This window comes from Galendromus occidentalis, unplaced genomic scaffold, assembly GCF_000255335.2.
Source record: "Galendromus occidentalis unplaced genomic scaffold, Mocc_1.1 scf7180000077450, whole genome shotgun sequence".
In the NCBI taxonomy this organism is placed as follows: domain Eukaryota; kingdom Metazoa; phylum Arthropoda; class Arachnida; order Mesostigmata; family Phytoseiidae; genus Galendromus; species Galendromus occidentalis.
The window spans coordinates 1,067,395-1,091,340 of record NW_003805438.1 but is presented as its reverse complement, the minus strand read 5'-3'; the positions used below and the strand labels follow the sequence as shown (position 1 = coordinate 1,091,340).

The 23,946-nt window shown below is 51.1% G+C and overlaps 1 protein-coding gene across 1 annotated transcript; it reads right to left on the bottom strand.

Moving 5' to 3' along the window:
* Positions 1-1,910: 1,910 nt before the first annotated feature.
* On the bottom strand, positions 1,911-22,626 carry LOC100907031 (protein embryonic gonad-like). Its single transcript, XM_018639656.1, has 5 exons — positions 22,605-22,626; positions 22,414-22,424; positions 19,780-19,857; positions 3,284-3,428; positions 1,911-2,749 (listed from the first exon to the last, which is right to left on the bottom strand). The coding sequence occupies exons 1-5, from the start codon at positions 22,624-22,626 to the stop codon at positions 1,911-1,913; spliced, it is 1,095 nt and encodes a 364-aa protein (XP_018495172.1).
* Positions 22,627-23,946: the final 1,320 nt, after the last annotated feature.

Below are 23,946 nucleotides of genomic sequence, written 5' to 3'. Positions count from 1 at the left end.
GGATCTCGGAGCTAAGAATATCGTCGACCTAAGTATATCTTACGGTAGACCAAACCATTTCAGAGCAAGTAAGGCATTTAACCTTCCGCTTCCAAATCGTGGATAATTCAGGCATGGTAATTCAAACGGTGAAGTGCCGGCAATGAGAGATCAAGTTTCTATCACAAAAGTTCTTTATTTTGTCGTAGATACATCTGATGTTTACAAAGTTAATGCAACTCAGCACTGGCCATGCGGGGTCCGATTCATTTCGGAATGAGGGGCTTCGGAAACGCTGTGCAGCCAATTCAAGTTTCACCCTTTTTTCTTTCACTCCCAAACGAGCTCGAGTCGGAGAGTTCCAGCAACACTGACGTGATCGGCCCTCATTTCCCGGAGGATGGATTCACCCGTCATGTTTCCGAAAACCTCGATACACTCTCAGGTGCCAAGCTTCCTCTTGCAAGCCTCGCCGTTTCCGCTCTACATGGTCGTTCTCCGTCAGAGCTCTGAGTGATCGATATTAGAGGGGAATATTCGGAGTAAAATAGGATAAGGAGAGTTATAATATCTATAATACTGCCCTCGCAGCGCAAATCTGCGCTACATAATTTTAGGAATCTTTCAAACCAAGTCTCGCTATTCAGAATCATCAAACAGGGTCTAAACATAAATCGTTTATATTAGAAACACACTCTCCTCTCTGTGAATACGTTTCGTCGATCAGGCTACAAACTTCCGAAACTGAAACTCCGTGCTTACGCATGTCGTTCGGTCTCTCGAAAGGAAGCGACTCGACCCTCCATTCAAATCATGCTGCGAGTACTCATGCCGGAACGCATTCGATTGGTAGAAAATCCTCAATAAATTATTTACAATATCATTATTGAACCTTATCGGCTTTAGGCACTTCAGCTCCTCGTTTCTCCCGAGAGGATATAAGAAGAGAATCACGCTATATATTCGAGGGGTGCAGAAAAAAAAATGAGGAACAGCGTAAAGGTCCGGTGACAGTGCGTACTTCCGAGGCGTACATTCGAGGAGCGGTATCCGGCAGCCAAACATGCAAAAGTGTCGTGTGTATTCTTCATCTACTCCCTGAGATTGGGAACGATCTCAAGTTCTCAACGACGTGCAGCAACAGACTCGGTGAAAAACAGAATCGGATCTCGTCGCGAATCCTGCACGAGGATATTCAAGTTCAATTTGAAAATAATTCACGAAGGATTGGACCTCGATTCATTCTAAACAGCCAACTTCTCTAAAGTTATAATTACTAATCACGGTACTTATGATAAAATTGAAAAAAATCTTAATAGAGGATAGGTGCCACGTGCTAACGGGTGGCGAACCCGACCAGCAATCGCGATCGTCGATGGCGGTCACAATGATTGGATCGTCGTTGATACATTGTATTTTACACTTGTATGTACAACTAATTGATAGATTCCAAGAAGAGAGAAACGCTTCATCGACCGTGTGGACATCAACCTGTGAGTGCTTGAGATAAATCTTGATAGCGACAGCTACGGCAAAATCTATGCAGTGCGGATGATCGACGTGTACGGAGCGATTCCGATCTGTGCTCAAAATGTACAGTCGACCAGGGACCGGGTGGAAGGTTTGACAATGATCTCTGTCGTCTATAGAATTCTCTTTCGATCTCTTCTCTCCTTCCCGACCGTCTCTCCTCCAATCCGGTGCTTTGGTATTTTTGCTTCAGATTGTCCTCCGAAATTAGCGCTTTCCTTCTGAGTGCGCTCCAGCTGACGGGCAGGGACCCTCGCTCACACAAGACCCCGCTGTTGGCTACGAATAAATAACACTAGGAACGTCATGTGACTCATAACAACGACCGGGCGAGTCGGGGAAAATCAGAGAGAGGCGGACTCTCGATTCCCCTTCCAGAGAGGATAATCCAGACATAAGATCTAATTACTCTTGATAGGCCCAGTCAGATCAAGCGGAGTGGACGGTACGATCGTTTCCTGCGTCATCGTAGCGCAATCTGATGCTTCTTCAGAAGTCGGAGTCAGAACTCCGCTATTCGATTTACGCTCGTCGTCGACATCGATGTCGCTCTCGCAGCTGGATGCGTTGTCCATCGAGGTGTTGTCTTTCTTCAGACTCAGGTCGATCGGGGTGTCCTGTTCCGGGACATCTCCTGCGAACTCTTCATCAGAGCTATTCATCATCAAAGGCTGCGAGGGCACGCCGAATAAAGGATAAATGTCCGACGGTCTCGGCTGTTTCAGACCGCCGGCCGCTTGAGGGAATACCGAGGGCAGATGCAGGAGACCGTTGGCGGCAGCAGCCGCGGCAGCCGCTGCGGCGGCTGCTTGATAACGGGAGGCCAGGGAGTAGGGAAAATCCGAGATTTTGTGCTTTCCACCGAGAAGCGCGGCCGATTGGAAGAGGAATTTCGAAGGAGTCATGGCGGACACGGGCGATACTGGCGAGCTGGGATGAAAAAGAAGGTTCTCTGGAGTCTGTTGCAATTTTTTTGAGACTGGAGACGCTTCCGAAGGGGTTGGACTCCGAGCGGCGTTCGATGTCGTTGTTCCAGCCGAGGAGCTCGGTGGAGGATAAGTCACCGGTGAGAGACTGGGACGCTCGAAGTTCGGTGACGATGGCGATTGTCGACGAGTGAGAGCGTCCACTTGTTGTTCGTATAGAGCTTGCTGCTCGCCGAGCCTGGAGCTCATTTCGGCCTGGTCCTGGATCAGACAATGGATCTTGAACCAGTTCGATCTTCGTCCGTAGCGGGAGCCTGGAAAATAGAAATTTGAGACTTGAGCACTGTGTAAAGAGGAGCTGTCAAGTCTGAAGCATCAAGGTCAATTTATTGAAAAGCGGCCACGAAAAGCAGACACGACACAGAAATAAAGCACCGACGATCGCCGATCCGTCGGTCGGCCGGTCGGGCGTCCGTCCGTCCGAGAGATGGAAACTCGACCTCGGCGAATCAAATGGGATGACTTTTCTCTCGAAGTTCTGCTCACTGCTGCCACGGATTCGCGGATGCCAAAGCTGCTTGCGCGAACCGGCTCAGTCAGACGGTACGCCCAACGCGTACATTACGCGATCGTCGGTTCCGGGATGACCTCACAGTTCGTGACTACCATCCAACCAGACGATGTTCGCCGAACACAGCCAAAATCGCTGACGAATATTCTGTCCATCGAATCACTGATTCATAGTCACTTGCTGGCTGGCTGCTCTGGCGGCCAGCCGTCAGTCTTGCTCTCCAGCATGATTTACCCGAGATTCTGATATGCCATATCTAATTGCGCTGTCCACTCACCACTCTTCGACATTCCGACCAGAAGACATTTCTTCAGTCGACAACTTTTACAGGACGTCCGATTTTTCTTATTGATGATGCACTGACCATTGTTTTTGCATTCGCCTAGTGCCGAGAGGTTGTTGTAGGTCCGACCGAAGAATGACTGAAATAGACGAAAGAAGGGGTCATTCAGAGTGCCGCGGGGAAAGCGAGAGAAACCAGCGGAGACCCGCAGATCCTCCCCTTAATGGAATCTGTCGCCTCGTCGCGGACTTCCTCATTCACAGGGTATTCCAGGCGGGACTGTGTCATCTGGGAGCCTCGGAAGCGATATGGATATCAAAGGGGAGGAGGTGGGAGGATAGTCGACGCTCTCTTTTCTGAGGAGAGTGTCATCCCGATTTCATCCATATTCTTAATGCATGGCTCTGAAACACGAGCTTAATGCCTTCGAACAGGAAGCCTCCGTGGAACGCTCTTGCGCTTCTGAAAGTTGTTCGAGTACTTCCACCTCATTCTTAAGAGCATCAACGGTGGTGAGAGGAGCCATCGACGTGCCAAGTCAGGCCCTCATTTCATCACTGAACGATGATCACCACAGCCGACGCAAAGGTAGATGAATTAAGGGGAAGGCACCTATGACGAAACTTTTCGGAGGGGAGTCTGGTTTTGACTGGTACGGAATTAATCTTTGGCGTTCGACTCGATCTAGTCATCGGCAGTTGCTCGCCGGAGACAATCAAACGAACAGGGATTGCGGCGAAATTTTCTTCTCTTGATCGACAAAGCGAGCTTATGACGTAAACATTCAAAAAAGCCTGCGCGCAGTCGCACGAAGACGATTCTGTAAAAGTGCACTCACAACTCCCACCAGAGCAGAAGCAGAAAATTTGAGCAAACGACATCGAGATGGTTTCGTGGCGGGCGAATCGGCTTCTGCCTCATTCTATGCCTACCTGCCTGCCAGCCAGCCACACGTCCATCTGTCGGTCCTGTGGAGCGATCGCCCGCCCGCCCGCTCGCTTTCTCTTCGCCCGGAGTTGGAAAAAAGAAGCGGCAGACAAAAAGTATTCCGGACGACTTTCTCCCACTCCCTCCGCGACGCGTAATCCAAGGCCGTCATAGCAGCCGATTCTTCATCGACGTAAAACGGCAGATTTGCGGGGTTCGCAATGATTCTGTTTGACAAGTCGCCAACACACAGCATTGTTCCACAGACGGCAGCGGTCACAGTCGTACAAGTGGCGAATCAAGCAACGGATGACGAACGGATGACTGCTCGGACGAATTCCAGAACAGCCTTAGAACCACAGCGGGGACCATAGTTTTATTTCAATTGTAGACTTCCTCTGCCAAAACTCAGCTGCGTGGGCACTCCTCTCCGTCTACGTGCGTTAACTATCAGAGTTTTGAGTCGGATCAAAATTCAGAGAGCAGCGGAGAAGAGTTCCGCTCCGAGCTTTACACTCAGCTTGGTGTCATCATCCGCGTTGGGCTTTTAGTGATTCAGTCATTTCTTACAAAGGTACTGAATGGGTGAAATCATCGGGAATTCCATTTCACTGCTCGAGGACCCTCAAAGGCATTAGAAATCTGTTCGAGTCGAGCACTTAATAGTTTTGCATTTAATAATGCTAAAATGAGTCGTCATATAGGGAGGCTCCGGCGGTGGCCTTCCCTAGTCCACACATTCGTTCCGGTTGCTCTCTGGAAAGGCTATCATGAACTTCCACGATTCGGGAAACACGGCGGGGTGAGCGGGGGCCAGGCCATCGAGGGCAGTTTTTGGAATTTGGGGCTCGGCTGAGAGAGGTCGCGCGCTTCCGCCATTGGGACTCCCATCGAGAGAATCGAGAATCCGGAGCTTCGAGTCGCCTAGCTCTCAGTGGGTCTCACAGTTCGCCTAGTGGGCGCATTCGCCGACGAGGAAGCAAGGAAACTCGGTTTCCGAGCCTGGAACGCTAAACCGATCAAGTACCTAATTCTCGTTGGCACGCCGCAGCGCTACCCCAGTCCTCAGCAACCCTCGGACACCAGGAAGGCACATCTAATGTAAGAGACTTCCCTGAGGTATAGCATCTGCTCGGACCAGTAGAGAATGGAGCCGCCTGCCCGCGACGTGGTCAGTGCTGGCGGTAGCCCATCGGCAAAGACCAAAAGGTCCGCTCAAGAACAAACGGTCCAACGGACTTTGATTCCGCCCGGTTCCGAATCATTATGGTCAGTCTCCACTTCAGAAACTTTCGAACATTGAATGGGAATTCCGTAGGCTGACTTCGACGTTGAGGCGGCGACAACCGCTAGTGGGACTGCTGATGTCATCACGATTCCAGGACTCTGCCCCAAAGAGTTCTGTTTTCAGCATCGCGCGGAGTGTCGCGCCCATCTCGAAGGTCACCCGGCGACGGCGATTCATCGCTGCGTTCCAGCTCCTCTGCTCGCTTAGCGACTCATCGGCCGGCAAGTTGTCCGATCCGTCGACGGTCGCTCTGACTGACTGACTGACTGACTCGCTAACACAATACAGGGTGGATCTTCACTCTGATGACCTTGTCGTTCCCCCGCATCTAACCGCTGGAAGCGCAGAATCAACGGAACCAGTCAAATGGACACAGAGACGTACGTGGACACACATCGAGAATAGTTCTCTGGCGTACGCAATGATCTGATCGCTCATTGAAGTTAGTTCATTTCGATCTTCCGCCGCTCCGCCGTCATATCTCGCCCGCCGTTGTCCCCTCACGACAGAATCGGGAAGCTCGAGGACTTTAGCCATCTGTGGTTCACCAGACGCAGTCTTAAATCGCCGTGTCTTCCATCGAAGGCTGATCTCGGGGTCGGAAACCATCAGAGACTTTCGTTTCCAGGTGTCAGTATGATCATCGCTAATGATCAGCTGATCGGCCGTATCAGCTGATTGAAACGCAAACCCTCGGCTTTGAAAGAGGGACCCTTGCGACTATTCGTGATCACGGGGCTGCGTAAGTGTGGTGCTCATTGAGAGCGATCAAAAACGTCATACGACACCGAGCAGGAGAAAGACTTCCAAAAAACATTCCCAATAGACCTTCATATCAAGTGTCGACGGGAGCTCGCGCGAGAACTTGAAGTAAAGTACGGAAGAAAATCAAACTGATGATGCAGAGAGGGTGGCAACGAACAAATGTAGATTGGGTAAAGAAAGCTAAGAGGAAAACTGTCGACATTTTTTCGTTTTTCTCCCTCGACGGTTTTGTGCGAGATAGTGAGTGTGTGTGGGTAAATATATCTGACCCCGTTGGCTCCCGCTCCCGCTGGCTGAAATGAAGATGTTAGCGTATGAGAAAGTTTCGCGAATATCAGGCAGATATCCGCTCGGTGGAAGGATGCCGCATGCGCAACACACAAAACTCCCCCAACCACCAACCGTCCGAATGTTGATCTTTGCTCCCCGACTGCAGAGTTGACATTTTTGTCTGTTGTCATCAGGATCTGCGCTAGGAAATGTCATCGACAAAATATTTGGCTCCTTCTGGCTCGACTGATCGATGCAAGGGTAAGGATAGAGCCGAGGAAAATTCGGTCGAAGGACCTAAATCTTCGAATCGGATCATTGAGAAGCCTCGATTGAGGATTGATGAATACTGAAGAACCGATGAATGGATTTCAAATTTCGTCGGTGTCCAACATGACCATTCAGCGAAACTGATCCGGGGCCGTGACAGGATTGTGGGATCGTAGGCTCCCGCTTACGGATTAACTCAGCGATTAGCTAGGATCCCGACCGCGGTTGCACATTGGGGCTCGCTCGCTCATCGCAATCGAATCAGAAGTGTTTCAGGTTCGTGATGACTCTTCGGAACGGGAAATATGATCGAGCAGAGCACCAATAACAGCAACATCAACGGCGATACGGCCCTGAAATCGTCATCAACGCACGGCGGTTTTTCCCTCCAAGGATGTGATGCCGCTAAGTGCTTTGTGAACCCAATGAGTTGCGGAAGTAAGTGAAAACTCGCTTCTCTGTTACCCAGACTTTCGGTGATTTTGTCGGTGCTTCTTGACGTCAAGCGGATCAGCAATGAACGAGTGTTTACACCCCCATCAAGGGGCATGACGGATCGTCAGGAACTCTGGATGAGTTTTCCATCGACCTGTCACTCAGCCTGTAATTTGTTCCTTCAATCGATTATGAGTCTTCGTGATTCACACGCGGAATCAGAAGACGAGCCCCTTCGAGATCATCGAACGCCATATCTGCTCGCAGAGGAAAATCGCCCTACTGTGGCGAACGGCTTCTTTTCGCCGAAATATAAGTAACAATAAATTGTTGTTGTGTTCCGTGGCCCTGACATCGCAGCCAGTTCGACCTCTCCGTGTCTGCGCATAACAAACGATCGGCGCGTCACGATCTGCTTTTGAGCGGAAAAAAATCAGTATCAATCCCGTCTGCCTATTTCCCTTCCTCTTGAACTCCTCCATTTTCATTATTGTCGTCTCTGTTTCCGCTCGTCTGCGGGCTCGTATTCCGTTTCAGCCTAGTTCAGAGAAGACGAGCCGCCACGCTTCACTCGTCTCGTGACGCCGCCGTCTGGAATCCTCGCGCTTGACGCTCGAAATCGCCGGCACGATGTTGAGATCGGAGGAAGCTCCTTCTCGTTTCCTCCTTGAACCCCTTGAAGGAAGTCGAGCGGTAGATCAGTCGCGCATCTTCGGCGAATGTTACGAATCATCCTCTGGCGCGAACTAGATGTACCCAACGGTCAAAAAGAAAAGCCGGAGCTGGATGACACCAAGGTTTTCTGATCAAGCAGAAGCCAGCGTGCCCAGCCACCGCGATCGCCACGTGATCGAATGAAGCGCAACAAATGCCAAATCATAGTTCTTGTATCAGGCTTTTGAATGCAAAAAATATTGTGGCCAGATCTTTCGACTTGGAACGACCTTCGTGCCACTTCGTCAATTCGGATATTGCGGTTGCTTCGGACTGATCTTCTCTTTTTTTCTGAAAGGGCCCACTCTTCCTCTTTTCGTGGCTCCTCGTAGTCCTGATATATTTCTCGTTCCATCCACATTATTTAGCCTCGTCGCGGAAAATTCTCACCGACGGCTTCAGTTCCCTGTCCGTTTTTTGATAATTCTCGACTCCCTTGAAGTAATCAGACACTCTCAAAGGGAATCGAGCCTCGAGCCACAGTCGATGCGCCTTCCTAAGCGATTCCTAGATGTCATTCCAAAAAACCCTTCTTCAATAAATGAATAGCACCGATGATGATCACAACGATGGTAACCTTCTGCCCCCGTTGGTCCGTGACAGCTTTCGTTGAGCAGGAACGAGTTGCGTTTTCGAACCGGATGAGCACCTAATCACACACAATCGTTTTGTTCGTCGGAATCAGAAATCTGCGATCGAAGATTCAGCACAATTCATGCGAACCATAGCTGCCCCTTCGCAGTTCCGGCGACCTTGCCTCAGTCGCTAGCGTCGTTTTCGGCGGCGCAGCGGCGGCAAGAACGGCCGCGAATCGCAGTCGGGGGAGGTTTTGGCGGAGTGCATTTGACCAAATCTGTTTTCGTCCAGGCATGGGATCTCCGGCCGGCCGCTCGCGCGAACTTCACCGAAACCAACACGCGAACCTTTCACTGTCGAGGTCTAGCTTAGTCAGACAGTCCGTCCGTCCGTCTGTATCTGTCTATCTATCTATCAAGCCTCTGCTCCAGAAACACCGAATCCCAGCTCGGAAACGCAGGTTTCCATTGGAACTTCTCGCCCAGAATCCATACGTCAGATTACGGACTAGAACTGAGCCTGATGCGTCTCGTCCTCTTACGACGGGGACGACAAGGGCCACGTCGCAGCATTTCCCCGAGCTCCTTCTCCCACTCTGGCTCTCTTCCCGGGATTCACCTCGAGTCTGAATTCTTCAAGGAGCACTGATGCTGATAAGTGATCGGTTCAGAGTTCGGAGTCACCCAATCGGCCACGGATCACGGGCTGATCTGAGAGTATCGAATCGAAGAGGAGTTGCCCCTCAACGAAATGGCCGTCCGCCGAGGTCGCCTCTGTGCCGAAAATTCTCTCTGACTCGAATTCCTCAGGAGGTCAAATATGCGGTCGGCCAGGAGTATCACGCAGCAGATCGAGTCGATTTGGCTGAAGCGATCGTTCATTAAAACATCACTGGCTTAAATGAAAACATGGCACCATGTATTCGGCAATTGCGGTGGCGAAAAAGGCAGAAGCAGCGGCGACTTCGGCGGTGGCGGACGCAGCAGATTCTGGGCCCGATTTCTTCTGGACGAAGGTATCCATCCATCGAAGCATAATCAACTTAATCAGTTACGTGTTCCCAGTTCGTTCCAGAAGTGCTGGCCCCCGATCCGGTCTACCTTGACCGATGCCCTGTACAATTGGGCAGCCACGTCGGATGTTGGCCATCCGCAATACGCGTCTCGTACGAGCACAGAAACATTGAAATTTTGAGGAGAACCACCAACGGCATGAACAATATTCTCGCGTATGGAACACTGGGAACATCGCTATCGATCCTGTTGTACGTCAATCATGCGATTTCTGGAAGTGAGCGAGCGAGTGACTTTCGGAACAATCTCACGGAAATTGCGTCGCGAATGGTTATGAAGCTTCCGAATCCTCGACGGAGAATCAGCGATCGCGTTCGTTCCAATAGTCTCCATGACGCGAGAGAATTTCCAGAGTATGGCGAGAAAAATTTGTACCACGACGAGTTCGGTGAATCATTTCAATTGATGGACGGGAGATGACTTCACCCGCTCCCCATCTGCCCGACCAGAAGCCCTTTTGTTTTGTCGCCTTTTGACTATGTGTCGGCAACGGGAAGCGTTTAACCATCATTGGACATTGTATCGGCGACAGAGGCAGCGACTGCCGAGCACAATATGTCGGCGAGTTTGGGTTGCCAGAAAAAATCCAACAGTCATCGTTCTCTTGGTGAACATTCCTATTCTCATCATTCTATTACTTAAGAAGTGTAACAAAGACCGCGAAGGACCTTGGAGTCTCCAAGGCGCGTAGACACCCTCCTTTATGTCAGTCAGGTCCGGATGATACGAATGGAACTACTGCACACTCGCAGCACACCCGAACCGACTTTTAGTGAAAGGTATCGGCTGGGCTGGCCGGCCGGCCGACCGACTGGCTGGCTGGCTGGCCGACTGCCTGCCTAGAAACACCCAAGGCGAGATTTTCCCCGGGCTTTATTATTTCACCCTACACAATGCGAAGTTCGGGTGACACCTAACAACAATAAGCGGAACTTACACATCAAGTTATGCTTGTCACTCTCCGTTTTTCTTCATGTCGCTCTCCTGCTCGTTTGCTCACTTCGTCGGCCGCTGCCGTTTGTCCCCAATAGAAGCAAGGTAGCGGCGATGCTACGGCGGCGGCTATGCCGTCGCTCTGCTGGGACGACCTTGCGAGCGACGGAAACGCGCGAATTATGGTTTCTCAAAAAGGAAATCTTTTTTAAACGACAATGGAACCAAAGCACCCCGACGAAATTTCTCAAAAAGCACACACGATTCACTTCTGAAATCGACAAGAGCACGTCTGCAGTGGTGTTGGTGGCGGCGGCGACGCGACAGGCGTCTCGAATCGCCCGGAATCCAGAGAACAGCGTTCGTTCCCTGTCGGAGGAGGTCGCCCCTCCACACCCGTGTCGGAATCGAAACCTCACTCAGACAAGTCGCTGCAGCCGCTTATCAGGACCTCGTGGCGGTATCGAGTCCCGGGGCAGAGGTCCTGCCGCCCGGAAGAAATAAAGCGGTGACAAATAAGAAACGGTATGAATAACCGATCTTCCTACGCCGACCGTTCGGTGGAAAAACTGGGCTCGCTCCAAGTGATAGACTTTCTCATTCGCGGCCGATGTGATTTATTTGCCTGTTCTGGGAGTTTGCTGCTCGCTCTCCCGCTCCAGCTGGGGAACAATCAGTGGGTTTCGTCGTTCATGATTTGGATTTTCGTGCCGCGGAATGTTCGAACACGAAAGGATCCTGACTTCCGCCGTTTCAGAAAATTCTACGTCTAAAAATATAACCGAATAATCTCTGGTTTGCTGAGGTTTGTTGATGTTGATGCCGGTGTTGTTGGCGTCGCGGCCGCTGTGCTGTGGCTCCGTTTCAATGGACGCACGGCCTTACTCTATCGTTGGAGTCACGCACATCACGCTCGGTTGGATATTGAAGATCGCACCCATATTTCCCCACCGCACCAGGAACCAAGTCCAAGGCCGCGCGTTCAATGGGCGCTCACAACTACAAAACGATTCGCTATGTGATGCCTGATTTTCCGACTTCTGAGACATAGGGTCTTTCTTCGCCGCAGAATTCGGCTCGCTCCGATTTGTTCCTTTCTCGGGAGAGCTCTGGAAAGCATTCGAGAATTTCCTCAGACTGAGACCAGACCGGCCGCTTCGTCTGCGGCAATCAACGTCGCCTTGCGGGAACAAACGTCTTAAAAGACTTTGTTCGGCGGGTAGTCTCCGTCGAGCGTGGGCGTTTTCGTGCAGCGGAACTTCTCACGATCGATAAAGGCGATAATTTGGCATATCGACACGTTTCAAACCTCGCGAAAATCCAGCTGACTCGGCCTGATTCAAATCTGAACCAGAAATGAATGAATCGAGACCGACGGAATCGAAAGAGATATTCGGGATGTACCTCGTCCTCAAGAATGGAGACACCGACGCAACGCAATGACAATTGCGAGGATGTCAACGTCCGGAATCAATAGACGTCCCGAGAATCAGGGAACTCCTCGACCATCGGGACCAAGATGTGGTGACTATTCACAGATCCTACGGTTCCAGCAGATCCTACGATTGGGTCGGGATAATATCGTGTTACTCTGGGATTTCGAAGAGCGTAAGATGGACCCGACTAAACACGGCTTGTGACTTGTGAGTCTCTACGCTGAATCATTCGGCCTGCGTCCATGATGGACGAGAGCTGTCTAAATGAGCTGGATTTCTGACTGTGTGACTGCTCACTTTGCTCGACGTCGCCGTCTTGTAGCTTTTGCCTCCATTGCACTTGAATGGATAGACTTCATTGTTACAGAAGTTGACCCGATGCCGGGTTATATAAGCAGTTGTGTCCGCAGACACATACGGACACACACAGGACATTCGGGTGACTTCCGGCCCAGAAACTGAAGAAACGTTTTGCTGACCGCTAGAATAGGATATGCTGTACATCCATCCATCGCAAACGAGCGAATGCCGTTGCTTTCTGATGACGTTGCCTGCTCGCTGGTCCGTCCGCGGCTCGGTCGGCTGCCTTGCTCTATCGCCCGCTCTTCGGCTCGAACGAGTAAGGAAGCAATGTTGAGTGACTGGAAATCGTCGTTTTTGAACTAGGAAGAAGTAGATGGTGTGCAAGGGAAACCGAATGTCATAACGACCGACCGTTCGTGCCTCTTGCGGTGGTCCGCGATTCTGATGACTCTGATTGCGTAAAGCGAGGGTGGATTCTCAAAGGCCGCGCACTGTCTCGGGGGCAAGCGAAAGCAAGAGATTTTTCTTCCGATGGACGCACGTACTTCACTCTGATTCTGTCCAAACTTTATTGAGCTCCTCAACGGTTTCTGGGCCGACGCGCTAGCAGTCAGTCGACAACGAGGTGGACGACGAGTACTTGCGGATGGAATCTATGGCGGCAGTGATGACGAAGACGACGACGACCGTGAATATCAAAAAAAAAAGTCATTGCTAGACTCCCACTTGGCTCGTCAATACCGCGCTGCCGCTACTGTTGCTGCCGCTAGTAGTAGACGATATATCGCTCGCCACGAATCGAAAGTTTCAACCCGTTCCCCGAGCGGGAACAGCCGGTTGTACGGACAGCGCGATTCTCGATCCGACGGTCGGAGTTCATCTCGAACGCGTCCGAGATCATTCGATGAGGCCGCAGCCGTCTCTGCGGATCGCCGAGAAGATCTCCCAACGCAATGCCCCGGTCAGTTTCGGCCGAACGCAGGGACGATCTCTCGAAAGTGAACCGACGAGATCGCGGAACTGCTCTCTCCTGGCAAAATGGTGCTGTTGCCGAATGTGGTGCTGGAGCCGCCGCCGACGACGTCGACGAACGAAATACGACGGAAACCATAACACTCGGTACGGACGCTAAGTAAAAGCAAGCCGCTTCTGACACCACCATGACGGATTTCGAGAATTCGCCGAATACCACGTCTTTGAATTTTCCGAACAAAACAGCGGTTGGTGCTGCTGTTTGAGACAGCGTTCATCAGGGTGAAGTTGTCGTCAAACCGATGCTGGTTGCCACCACCGCCGTTGCTGTCTCCGGGTTTGTGCTTCGGGTCTACGTTCGTAAACGGGCGTCGCCAGCGGGGCGAATTCATGTCAATAACGCGAGTGCCGCGGCAGAAGAAGTTTCGCAAGTTGCCGATGACACCCGACTGCCGCCGCTGCTGCCGAAGACGAAGTCGGTGGCATCCGCGGCGACATTTGCGGTGGCATTTGCGGTAGAATTTACGGTGGCATTTGCGGCAGCAAAGGAGATCCGCCGAAGAATGATTCGTCCCGATCAGCTGAGTGAGTCGAATACTTTCGCGAGGATAAGTTCCGTCTAGATGGTCTTCTTCTTGCATTCACTAACACCGCGATCGCCGACGACAAAGACAAAGACGACAACGCAGTCGTTCGCTGTTGCGGGGACCGTTACTGTCGCTGCTGCCGACGTCGTCGCTGCCGCCGCATCGGCCAGACAGCTCGGAATTTGAGCAGAGCTGTTCCTTATTCTGCCTCCCACAATAAGGGGCAAGGTCGCTTTTTTCCGACTCAACAAGATTTCTTTGTCACTGCGATGATATCGAATCCTCGTCGACGCGGACGGCGACGCGGTAGATGTGAGCACGTTTTTCTGAGGGTCAGCCGAAGGGTGACCGCGAAAACCGTTGTGAATTCTCCCCCACGTCGCGCGTCATGTCCTCACGCCCTCCGATCCCTCGGATCTTCGGATTTTCTGCGCTGAGCTTTCATCCGTCTGAACTCTCACGCAATCGTTCCCTTGAGGAATTAATTCGGACATTCGCCGACCGCGAAAGCGACTCCGGAGAATCGCGGAAAATATCCCGTACGGGTCAAGATCGGCGGTATCGGCAGCAGAAGGTGCTCATCGCCCGATGTGTGAAGTGCTATTCGGATGTTTTCGGTGTTTTTTCCTCTTCTTCTGTTGCTATTAGTTTCTGAAGTCTTTTCTGCGGCCGAAGTTGCGGAGGAGGGTTGTGGCCGATGAACAAAATCGTGACTCCAGCAAAAAGTAGATTACCACCGTCGAACAAACCGGCTGTTAGATAATACATTATCTCCACTCGGTCGTTTTTGTCTTGATAAGCGTTGCCGCTGCCTCGGATGTTATGCGGTGCACGACGCATTCATCCATTTTAATTTCGCGCCGCGCAGGACGACTGCCAAGCGCTGACCAACGAGGGCCAACGGTCGATCGCCGGAGTCGACAGACGGAAGGTGCTCGGAGAAGGTTTCCGAAACTCCAGAGGGGCCGCGTGAGCAGACTCGAAAGTTAAACTTGGAATAAAAATCATGGAACGCCCTCGAATTGATCGACTGATTGATTCATACTTCTGATCCCTCGCTCAACAGATACTCTGGAGTTTTTGAAGATTCGGTGCTGTGTGCCTCTGCTCGAAGCCATTGAGAACTCATCGGAGAAAATTCTCTGAGCGCTTGATTCCGCTTGCGGCGACATGCGGAGACTTGAGTATCGCCAGACCGAAGTGAGGACTTGAAGACGCGGAAAGCGAACGACAGAAAGACCTTGGATTGATTGCTTCTCCGTTAGTGGGTGACTACCGACTCTCAACATCCGGTTGACAAAGCTTTCTTTGACTTCTCCCCTCTCTTCTCTCCTCTTCTATTTCCCTGGTGGTATTTGTGTTCCGACAGCACCGGCAGCGATGATCTGAAGTGTCACTCGCTCACCGAGAAATGTGGAAGTCTTGATTCGCTCTTCCTCCGATCTTGAGTTTTCTTCCCCCGGTTTTCCTGCTACTTCGATTCGGCCTGAACTCCCCGAAGAGAGGAATAGGGAAAATTCGCTATACAGTAAAATAGTATCATGTGGTTCCTCGCCGAAAGAACGAGAGCGATAAAAATTATCCTCCTAAACATTCAACATGATCGATGCACGGGAGATACGTTGTCGGGAAACGTATCAAAAATATTGACAGTGGTCAACGCTTTATCCGTCGCTCTTTCCGCTGATGACCGACGTTCATTTTGGTCAGCGGCGAGTTCGTTACTTCGATATTTTTTTGCTCGCTTCAAAATGAAGTTAGACCGTGTTGTGGGCAGGGAGAGCACCTTTGACCTCTCCGTTGCTGCTGCTGCTGCTGCCCATAGAGCTCCGCGGTTTCTTCGACGTCGTCGTCGACGTCGTCGGTGGAGCCGGTCGCCATTACAGAAATACAGCACTTCACGCTTCTCTTCAAGTCGCTGTGCTGACCTCTCGATCGCTGCCTGCCTGCCTGCCCGTCTGCCTGGCTGACTGACTGACTGGGCCTACTAGCAAGTGAGCGAACGAGCGAGCGAGTCGGCGGGCGAACCGACCGACCAGCAACCAGTCAGGATTCTAGACAGCATCCAATGAAGAGCACACGAGGTGGCAAACCGAACAAAGTGACACCGGCGGCAAGCTCAGCTGCTGAAAAACTGTTCACAGAACAGATTCATCGCTCGCTCGCTCAATCATTCGAAGTTCAGTTCCGCAGAAGACGTTGCAAGCGACATGAGCTCTCCTGTTGGCTCAAAGGACCCGACCCCGGTCATCTCGGTGTTTTTCTCCAAAGAGTTTACGGACGACCCGACCCGAGTACAGTGAGGCAGGGAGGCTGTACCGATGGCTTAGAACGGAACTGGAGTCTGGGATGATTACCCAAACATCTATCGATTTTCCCAGATTTGACCTCTCGCGATACAAGATCTCGATCTGGTTCTGATAGGTAGCCGGGACGGGGTCTCCGTATCGGAGTTCGTCCTGCCGTCGTAAGGATGAAGACGATTTCAATTTCACGTTCACCCACTGAATGCGGGTGTTTCCCTCCACTCCCACGACTTGTCCCCTGCGCTTGTGTGCGTATGTGACTGGCTTCCTCCAAATTTGCCACTTGACGTCGCGTTGTCGTCTTCTCTGCCGTTGTCGTTGTTGTTGTCCTTGTGCTTGTTCTTTATTTGTCGTGCTGGAATGACTTCTCACATTGCTCAATCACAGGGCGTTCCTCTAACCCACAACGGATCACTCAGCCCACAGAGAAGCCCAGACTTGATTTCAGTCGATCTGTAGGTCTGTACTTGTAGTAGGATGTTGGAAACAATGAATCCACCTCGCGTTGCCCCCCTCTCGGATCGACGATCATCCGTTTCCGCCGAACAAGGCTTCAACCAGATACTGAAGGGCGTGCGCAACAATCCTCTTGGTCGCGTGGCTTGGGTCGACTTGATCCATTCAAACTTCGCGAATTTCTCGCGAAGCTCAATCGAAAGCAAAGATTGATAAATAAAATGTTCGATGAAAACATCGAGACTCGCTAATGACCGCAAAGCGTTCAGCGAGCAAGCCCGACATCGCTCATGTTGAAAATACTGTCCATAAAGTCAGCGGTGGCGGCGGCGGCAGAATATACATGAGGACAAAGGTCAAACAAACAGTGAGAAAAGCTCGATTCTTCATATTTTCCTCTGAATTAATCGAAACGCCAGCTAAACGCTTCCAATAAAATCATTCCGTATCTGAGCTTTTTCCCGCTTTGCTCGATCGGGAAGGTGACCGAATGTACAGCCGTAAGAAAGTAATATTTTCGGCAAACATTAGGAAGACCTTTTTGTACCGATCGCGGAGCCCTCCCGCCCGGCTTGTACGTCGGCGGCGCTTGATGCTTCGCCCAGTCGGACTTAAGGCAAACACAGCGCTCTAAAATGTCTGCCAGTCAGTCAGTCAGAAACAGAGAGGTTGGTCGAAAAACAATTCATATTTCTTTGTTCAGAGACGTTCCGCTTGTTACAGTGTACCTCAGCGGGTGTCACCACGGCTTCGGCATCGCTGTCAGCCCCGAGTGGCTCTTCTACCTTTACGAGGAGGAATCCTGTCGCTCCTCGATCGTCGTCGTCATCTTTGCTTTATTTTTCTCCGCGACTCGTTTTGAACCGCTGGCAGGCAGCTCCTAATCCTGCTAGGTGACACCCAAGTGGATGTCCGCAACGAGACTTGTCCTCTTCTGTCGAGTCGCGCGGCTCATCGATGCAGACAATCGATCGCGCGCGCGCACATGGGTCGTCTCGGATCAACAAGATCGAGCAGATAACAACACGGAGCCAACGAGGATAAAGTCGATGCGATAAAGCCGACAAACCGCGGAAGAGGAGCAGGAGAGCTCTGTTTGTGGAGGAAGGAAAGTATATCAGCCGTCTTGACCTTTCCATTCGCCTTAGTCGTCGTCGTCGGCGGCGGCGGCGACTCATCGCGACTTTTGACAACAACGACGACGACGACAACCTCTACTACTACCACCGCCACTACTACTACCAAAGGGGAAGCAAATGAAGCAAAAGGTGAGAGCTGACATATTCGTTGACCGAATGGTAGCCGAAGACCGCCATCAAAGTTGAACCGAAGTTGTTCCTTACTTGGTCTGACCGACCGTAATTTCGGTTCTCGCATTGACTTGCATACTTGCTTGCTCGCTCGCTTGCCCGTCCGTCCGCCAACTTGCTAATATAGAGACATTTCTACCTAAGAATAAAAAGAAGGTTAACGATACAAAAACACATTATGGCGACGACGACCAGCGACGATGACATGGCCATCCGTTCACTTCTGCGTTTGTCGCATGCTACCGAAACCACGGAACTCGACTTGATCACCGGCTGGTGATCGCCGATTTTTTGTCGACAATCTTCATCGTTCAGTCTGTCGTTGCGTCCTCGCATTCGTTCGCAACTCACTCGAGCCGGCATTGAGGATAAGAAGAATTCTCGTGGTCATTTGACAATAGTTAATAAAACCGAGGCACTGCGACCGAAAGTACAGATGGTAGGCGCTCGCGGTGGACATCGCCGCTGTGCGTGGGTGTTTGTGTGCCTTGCTGCATGACTCTTGCTGACTATCCGGCAGCAATTTGACTCTGCGGCTTTCTTCCACTCGGCGCGGCTGACGGCCTGCCAGACGTTGTCGAGCGGCCACCCTCCTATCGAAGAGCCTTCGACACAGCGAAGCGCTGCTGTCCGTGATTTAAGCATAGCTGTAGTAATTGTATCAGTCAACAGCTGATCACGGCTCGAGGGATCCCCGATGATGGATACAGAAACCAATCAATGTGATGTTGCCGGCGTTGTTGGAGCCATCTATGAACAATAGCGTGCGTAGAGCGCACTTTAACCAGCCAACCAATGGGTTTTCTGGCCCAGTCGATGAATGGGTGCTGCTCACACGTCAACACACCGTAAACATGATAGACATGGCGGAGGATTGCTCTTCGCCGTCGGCTCGCCACGTACCATTTACTCAACACTTGCTCAGCCTCGGAAATCTTCTGCTTTTTATCTCTGTCAGAGTTCGACGAATATCGAGGATCGAGCGACTAATTTCATTTTCCCTTTCGTTTCCCCTTGCTCTCGTCTGATGTGCATCCATTCCCGTTGCTGGGAGCCTGGTCGGTGCTCGGATTGAATTTTGGACGTTTTTTGACCCTCAGAGAGAAAGGTTGAATTCACAGTGCCATCGCAGGGAGAGTCAGTCACAGAGAGCGGGATGCGTTCTCTTGGAAATGACCGCGAATTGTTTTCAATTTTCGTTGCCTCTCGTTTGTGAGCCGTCTCTTTCGGTGATTAGGCCACCCGGAAAGTCGACGCTCCGAGTCAATCGATACCTCTGGGTCAAATGTCCACTTTTTGTCCGATGCAAAGAAAAAGTCAAAGCGAGCAGGTAGACCGACGCGCAGACAGACGGACGCTCAAACGCGGAAAACGGATTGAAGGTTTTTCGTATTCCAACAAAAGTGAAGAAAATACTTCGTTCAAATATGTGATTACATTTACCCCGAATTATTCTCGTCTATATCGAGCCGTTGTACATTCACGAAGGGAACTAGCCGGCTGCAGCGACCGAACGAACCTTTCGAACAAATCCCTCTCATCTCTGTCGTCGACAACATCGACGACAATGATGATGATCGCCCGACGGGAAAGTCTCGTCACCGTTCTTTGAGTAGTCCGCCATTCAGACGGAAAGACGGATCGATTGTTGATTCATTCAGCAATAGCTCAATCGACTTAAATCCGCGGAGATATCTGCTCAGGATGTCTGATTTCTTGAGAATCGTCAATGATCTGAAGTTTCACACTTGATGCCGCATGGATTGATCGAGTCCTTCGATGTATCGGAGTGATACAAATTCATTACTTTCTGCCTAAGACCCGAGATTCTGATGTTGTTCTCGGAGGTATCGACTTCATGAAACCTACCTTGCATCCTTCGCAGGTGAAAGCGCCGAAATGATAGCCCGCCGCCGGTTCCCCGCACACTTTGCACAACTGGGATACCTGAAATGTGAGTACGCTCTATTCTTATGAATTTCTTTCTCCGATACCTACGGAATCAATGGGAAGATTTCAGTTCCAAGTTCCGACCCCCAGCATGTCGGGTAACCTCGGGAAAAGTAATCGACTTGAGGGCAGTTACTCTGAATTTCTCAGAGCTACCCCAAGGATCCTGGACAGTGAACGATGGCATTCAGCGACGCAATTCATCGAGCATCCCATGAGGAGACTCTTGCGGTATGATCCAGAAGAAAAATAATACAGGAGAGCCGCTTCAGAATAGCGAAAGCGGAATCTCTATCGAACTCTTGATCAAGGATGTCGCCGCGGGACGACTATGACAGAGCCGATGAAACCTCCGGCTCATTTGTAACCATCAGCTCCGAGCAGGTAGGCGAGCGGCGAGATGTTCGAGTCTTCCAGTGTAATCTGGAGCGAGCGGCGCGCGGTGGTTTTCATTGAGAACTTCGATAATCCGCGAGCACAGCGCATTTTCGTACGATTTGGTCTTTGAAGAGAAGAAAAAAACGCCAGACGAGCGCTCTAAACACTCAGCGAGCGAAATCTCCCATTCACGACTCGCCTATGGACAGGGCCGACCGATCGTTTGTCCATCGGTCCGTCGGTCCATCAGTACGGATAGACGGACCACCGCATCGGCGTCGTTTGGGCTTTGCCCGAAATAAGTCGTCGCGCGGCTAGCTTCACGGGTAAGCACCGGCAGCGGTAGGCAACTCGATTCGTCGGTGGCAGCGGCAGCGAAGACGGCTCGGCGGCAGCACCACCACCGAGATCCTGTACCTCTTGTTGAAGTTCAAGACGTCCTCCCGCTGCGTCTCGGACGACATCCGCAGGTCAGAAATCCCGGCCACGGGAGGAAAAACGGAGAAGACCACAGCCCTTCGTCGGCGTCGGCTGGGGTCAGCCGACGACGTACACCCGTGGGTTCGATGGGTCCACGCGCGAGCCTTCCGCCTGCCTCAATGAGGTCCGAATCGAGTCATTCCGAGCTATTCCGAAATAATCTCGATATGGCCGCACACAATCCGTCGAGTGGAAGTCATGCTGATTGAATAGAATACGTCCGCGCGTCGTTGGACGCGCTGTGGGTGGTAAGTACGCGAGTTATGAGTCAAATTTCTAGAATAAGACGATTTCTTTTCTGGCTCTATGAGACTAGGTCGTATCATTACGGTGGTCTAGCCGAGCCAAGAAATCGCTCGAGCTCGCCCACCATCCGGAACAATACATTCGAGTCCTTTATGCTTGCGAATCGAAGACCGAAGTAACCGTCATCGATCGAGCCGATCGCTTCTCAATAATTCCAATAGAACGTACAATCGCCCCAGCTCGTCGGGATCTCAAAGCTCTGGGTGAGCCGTGATCGGCTGGAACTCTGCATGCGGAAACTGCTGGCTCCTGACGCGATTAGCTCAAGGTACGAAGGGAAATAGTCTCAAAACGCAAAGGAAGTTCCGTTCGTGAGATTTTGTCTCGGGCCCGAGGACGGTCCTAACAATCAAAGACCAGAATCCTTGCGCTGCTAACAACATTGAAATTTATGGCCAGCGGTTCACAAAGATCGCGTAAGGCGCTCGGGGGAGGGGGTTACACGGCTGAATCGAAATCCGCGAGTCAGCGACAGCATCCACAGTTTCGGGCTCGACGGTAAACATTTTTCCTTCTTTTTTTCCCCAGAAAATCTGACGAACGAACGACACAAAACAATGAAAATCATAAAGATCTGCGGCAACCTTGAAATCATTCGGGACTGATTCGTGCGGCGGAACTTCCTTCACTGGCGGCTCGCGCGCGCGGGCGCACATCGAAGCCGCCGCCGTCGTCATAGATCGCAAGTCGCAAGTATAGCACCGCATTCGAAACCACTCAAACACGATTCCATTCAATGATTTTATTTTGGCTTACGGACCTATATCGTGATTAGAAATGAGAAAACAGCCAGAAACGCTCCAAAAAAATTCGCTTCCTGAGCTCCGGCGATTCGAGGATATTTTCCATTGGCTCATGTTTCGGAACTCCTGTTAGACTCGGAGGAGGGCCCGGGGCACTGGATCGGAGTCGGCCGTTTCCGGTCTACTCAGAGGGCTGTCCCTTAGCGAAGTTTTCCGTTCTGCGAGCCCCGCATTCTATCGGGAACCGCATTGAGAACCGTTCTTTGAAACCGGTGTCGGCTCAGAGCTTGAAGAGCATTCTCCAAGAATCAGTCGGCCGAGCACGCGTTGTTGCTCTGTTAGTGTACTTGACATTCTTTCTCTGAAGCCTACCAAATATTTTGCCTCCCTGTTTCCCTCCTCCGTTTAACAGTTTTCCGCGTTTGGCTGACGAATATCTGTCCGGCTTCGGAGGGCTCAAAGGCCAATGGGATCTTCTTTCTTGCTGGTCGCGATTGTTTACGAACCGTTTGACAACAAAATAACGAAATCATTGAAATGAAGATAATAATCATAATATGAGAAGAAGAAGAACATCATCATTTTCCTCATGTAGGAGAAGACATGTTGAAGAATGTTGAGGCGGGGGAAGCAAACAGTCGACGACGACATTGAAGACTACGTCAAAGGGAACTTTTTGAAGAAGTCGGATGCTTTCAAGGAGCGATGAATGAGTGAGTGAGTGAGTCAATGAATGAGGAAAAGCGCTCTTTTTAACCTTCGAATATTTTGGTTGTCGCTATTTGCCGAGAAGATCAAGCCGTCATCAACGCACACATACGCGACCTGCAGACGTACTGTGAACTAGCGAGCGTCTCATTTGGTGCAAACCCTCTTCCTGCTGCTCGGGAGCAGACGGGAAATTCGCAGGGGAACGGCTCGAGCACTGATCCGAGTCAAGACTCGAGAAGTGGTCGGAGCGCTGAGCTATGGGTCGACGGATCAATCGACGGGTCTTCCCGTCTGAAGGAGCTCGAAATCGATGGGAGCGGGGCTCGTGGAGACGAGTGGCTCCCGGCGCCCCAGTTCGGAGTCGACTGATGCTATCCGCCCTGGCGAAATTATTACCAGCTGCGAACTCTGAGAAAACTCCGCGGACGACATCCGCGAGCTCGCCAGGCCTCTGGAACAATCTCTGCACATGACGAATTCCCGTTCCGACTTATCTTAATGCGAAAACGAACCATTCCCGGTCTCTCGATCCAGTCATAGACCCCCGATGGAGCTTCCCATGGACGTTCGAATTCGTCTGAAACCAAGATTGATTCTCCATCTTCTGAGCGAAATTGAAGAAAAAAAACTTGGGACGAGAAACCTGTCGATGAAGGAAGTATTCTCAGAGACGGAATGCGGCAGGCTCTAGTTTTTTGTTTTGCTCCCTTTCCCTTCAACTTTTGCTAAATCTTTAATTTTAGACTTTCGCCTCGACCCTTCCGTTATTTTCCTTCGATCTCATAGGTTCTATTTGTGTTCCTTATTCGGAAGATTCTCCTTCACTAGCGGGCTCGCTTGTGAGGTCTCCCTCGACTGTTTATTTTTGCTTTGCAAAGGTTCGTCTCGTCTTGAAGTTTTCATTCCGAATGTTTTTTTTCTCGAGTTTTTTTTGCCTCTTTCTTAGTAGTAGTCGTAGCTTCGTTAATTCGACCCTTGTTCGATGACCTTTCTTTAACCTTTCGCACTCTTCTTCCTATATAGATTTTACGAATCGTTGGGGCTGTTGGTCGTTTGCCGCTGGTTTGTGGAAGCCAGTCGGCGAAATCTCTGAAAATAAAAAACAAAAATAGAAAGGAAAACCGAGCGAAAAAAAAGGATGGCGGTGGCGGCGACAGCGAAGACGACTGTCGGAGAACAAGTAGTCGAAATGATCAGCGGCATCGAATTGTTTAACGTCGCTGCTCTGCGTTTGAACGTTTTACTCGATCTTTACGAGCTGTACGTCACCAGCGTACGCTGTCGTCGTCGTCGTCGCGTCCCTTTCGCATCGTGTCCCGTCCGTCGCCTTCGGCGCAACCTCCGTCCATTTACAGAGCAAACATTTATGGTTCACTCGATTTTTACGGCACTTCTGCCCATAATAATAATCTGCATAAGTTGTTCTTCGCCATGCATTGCCGTAAACGAATGCTCTTCGCTTGCTCGT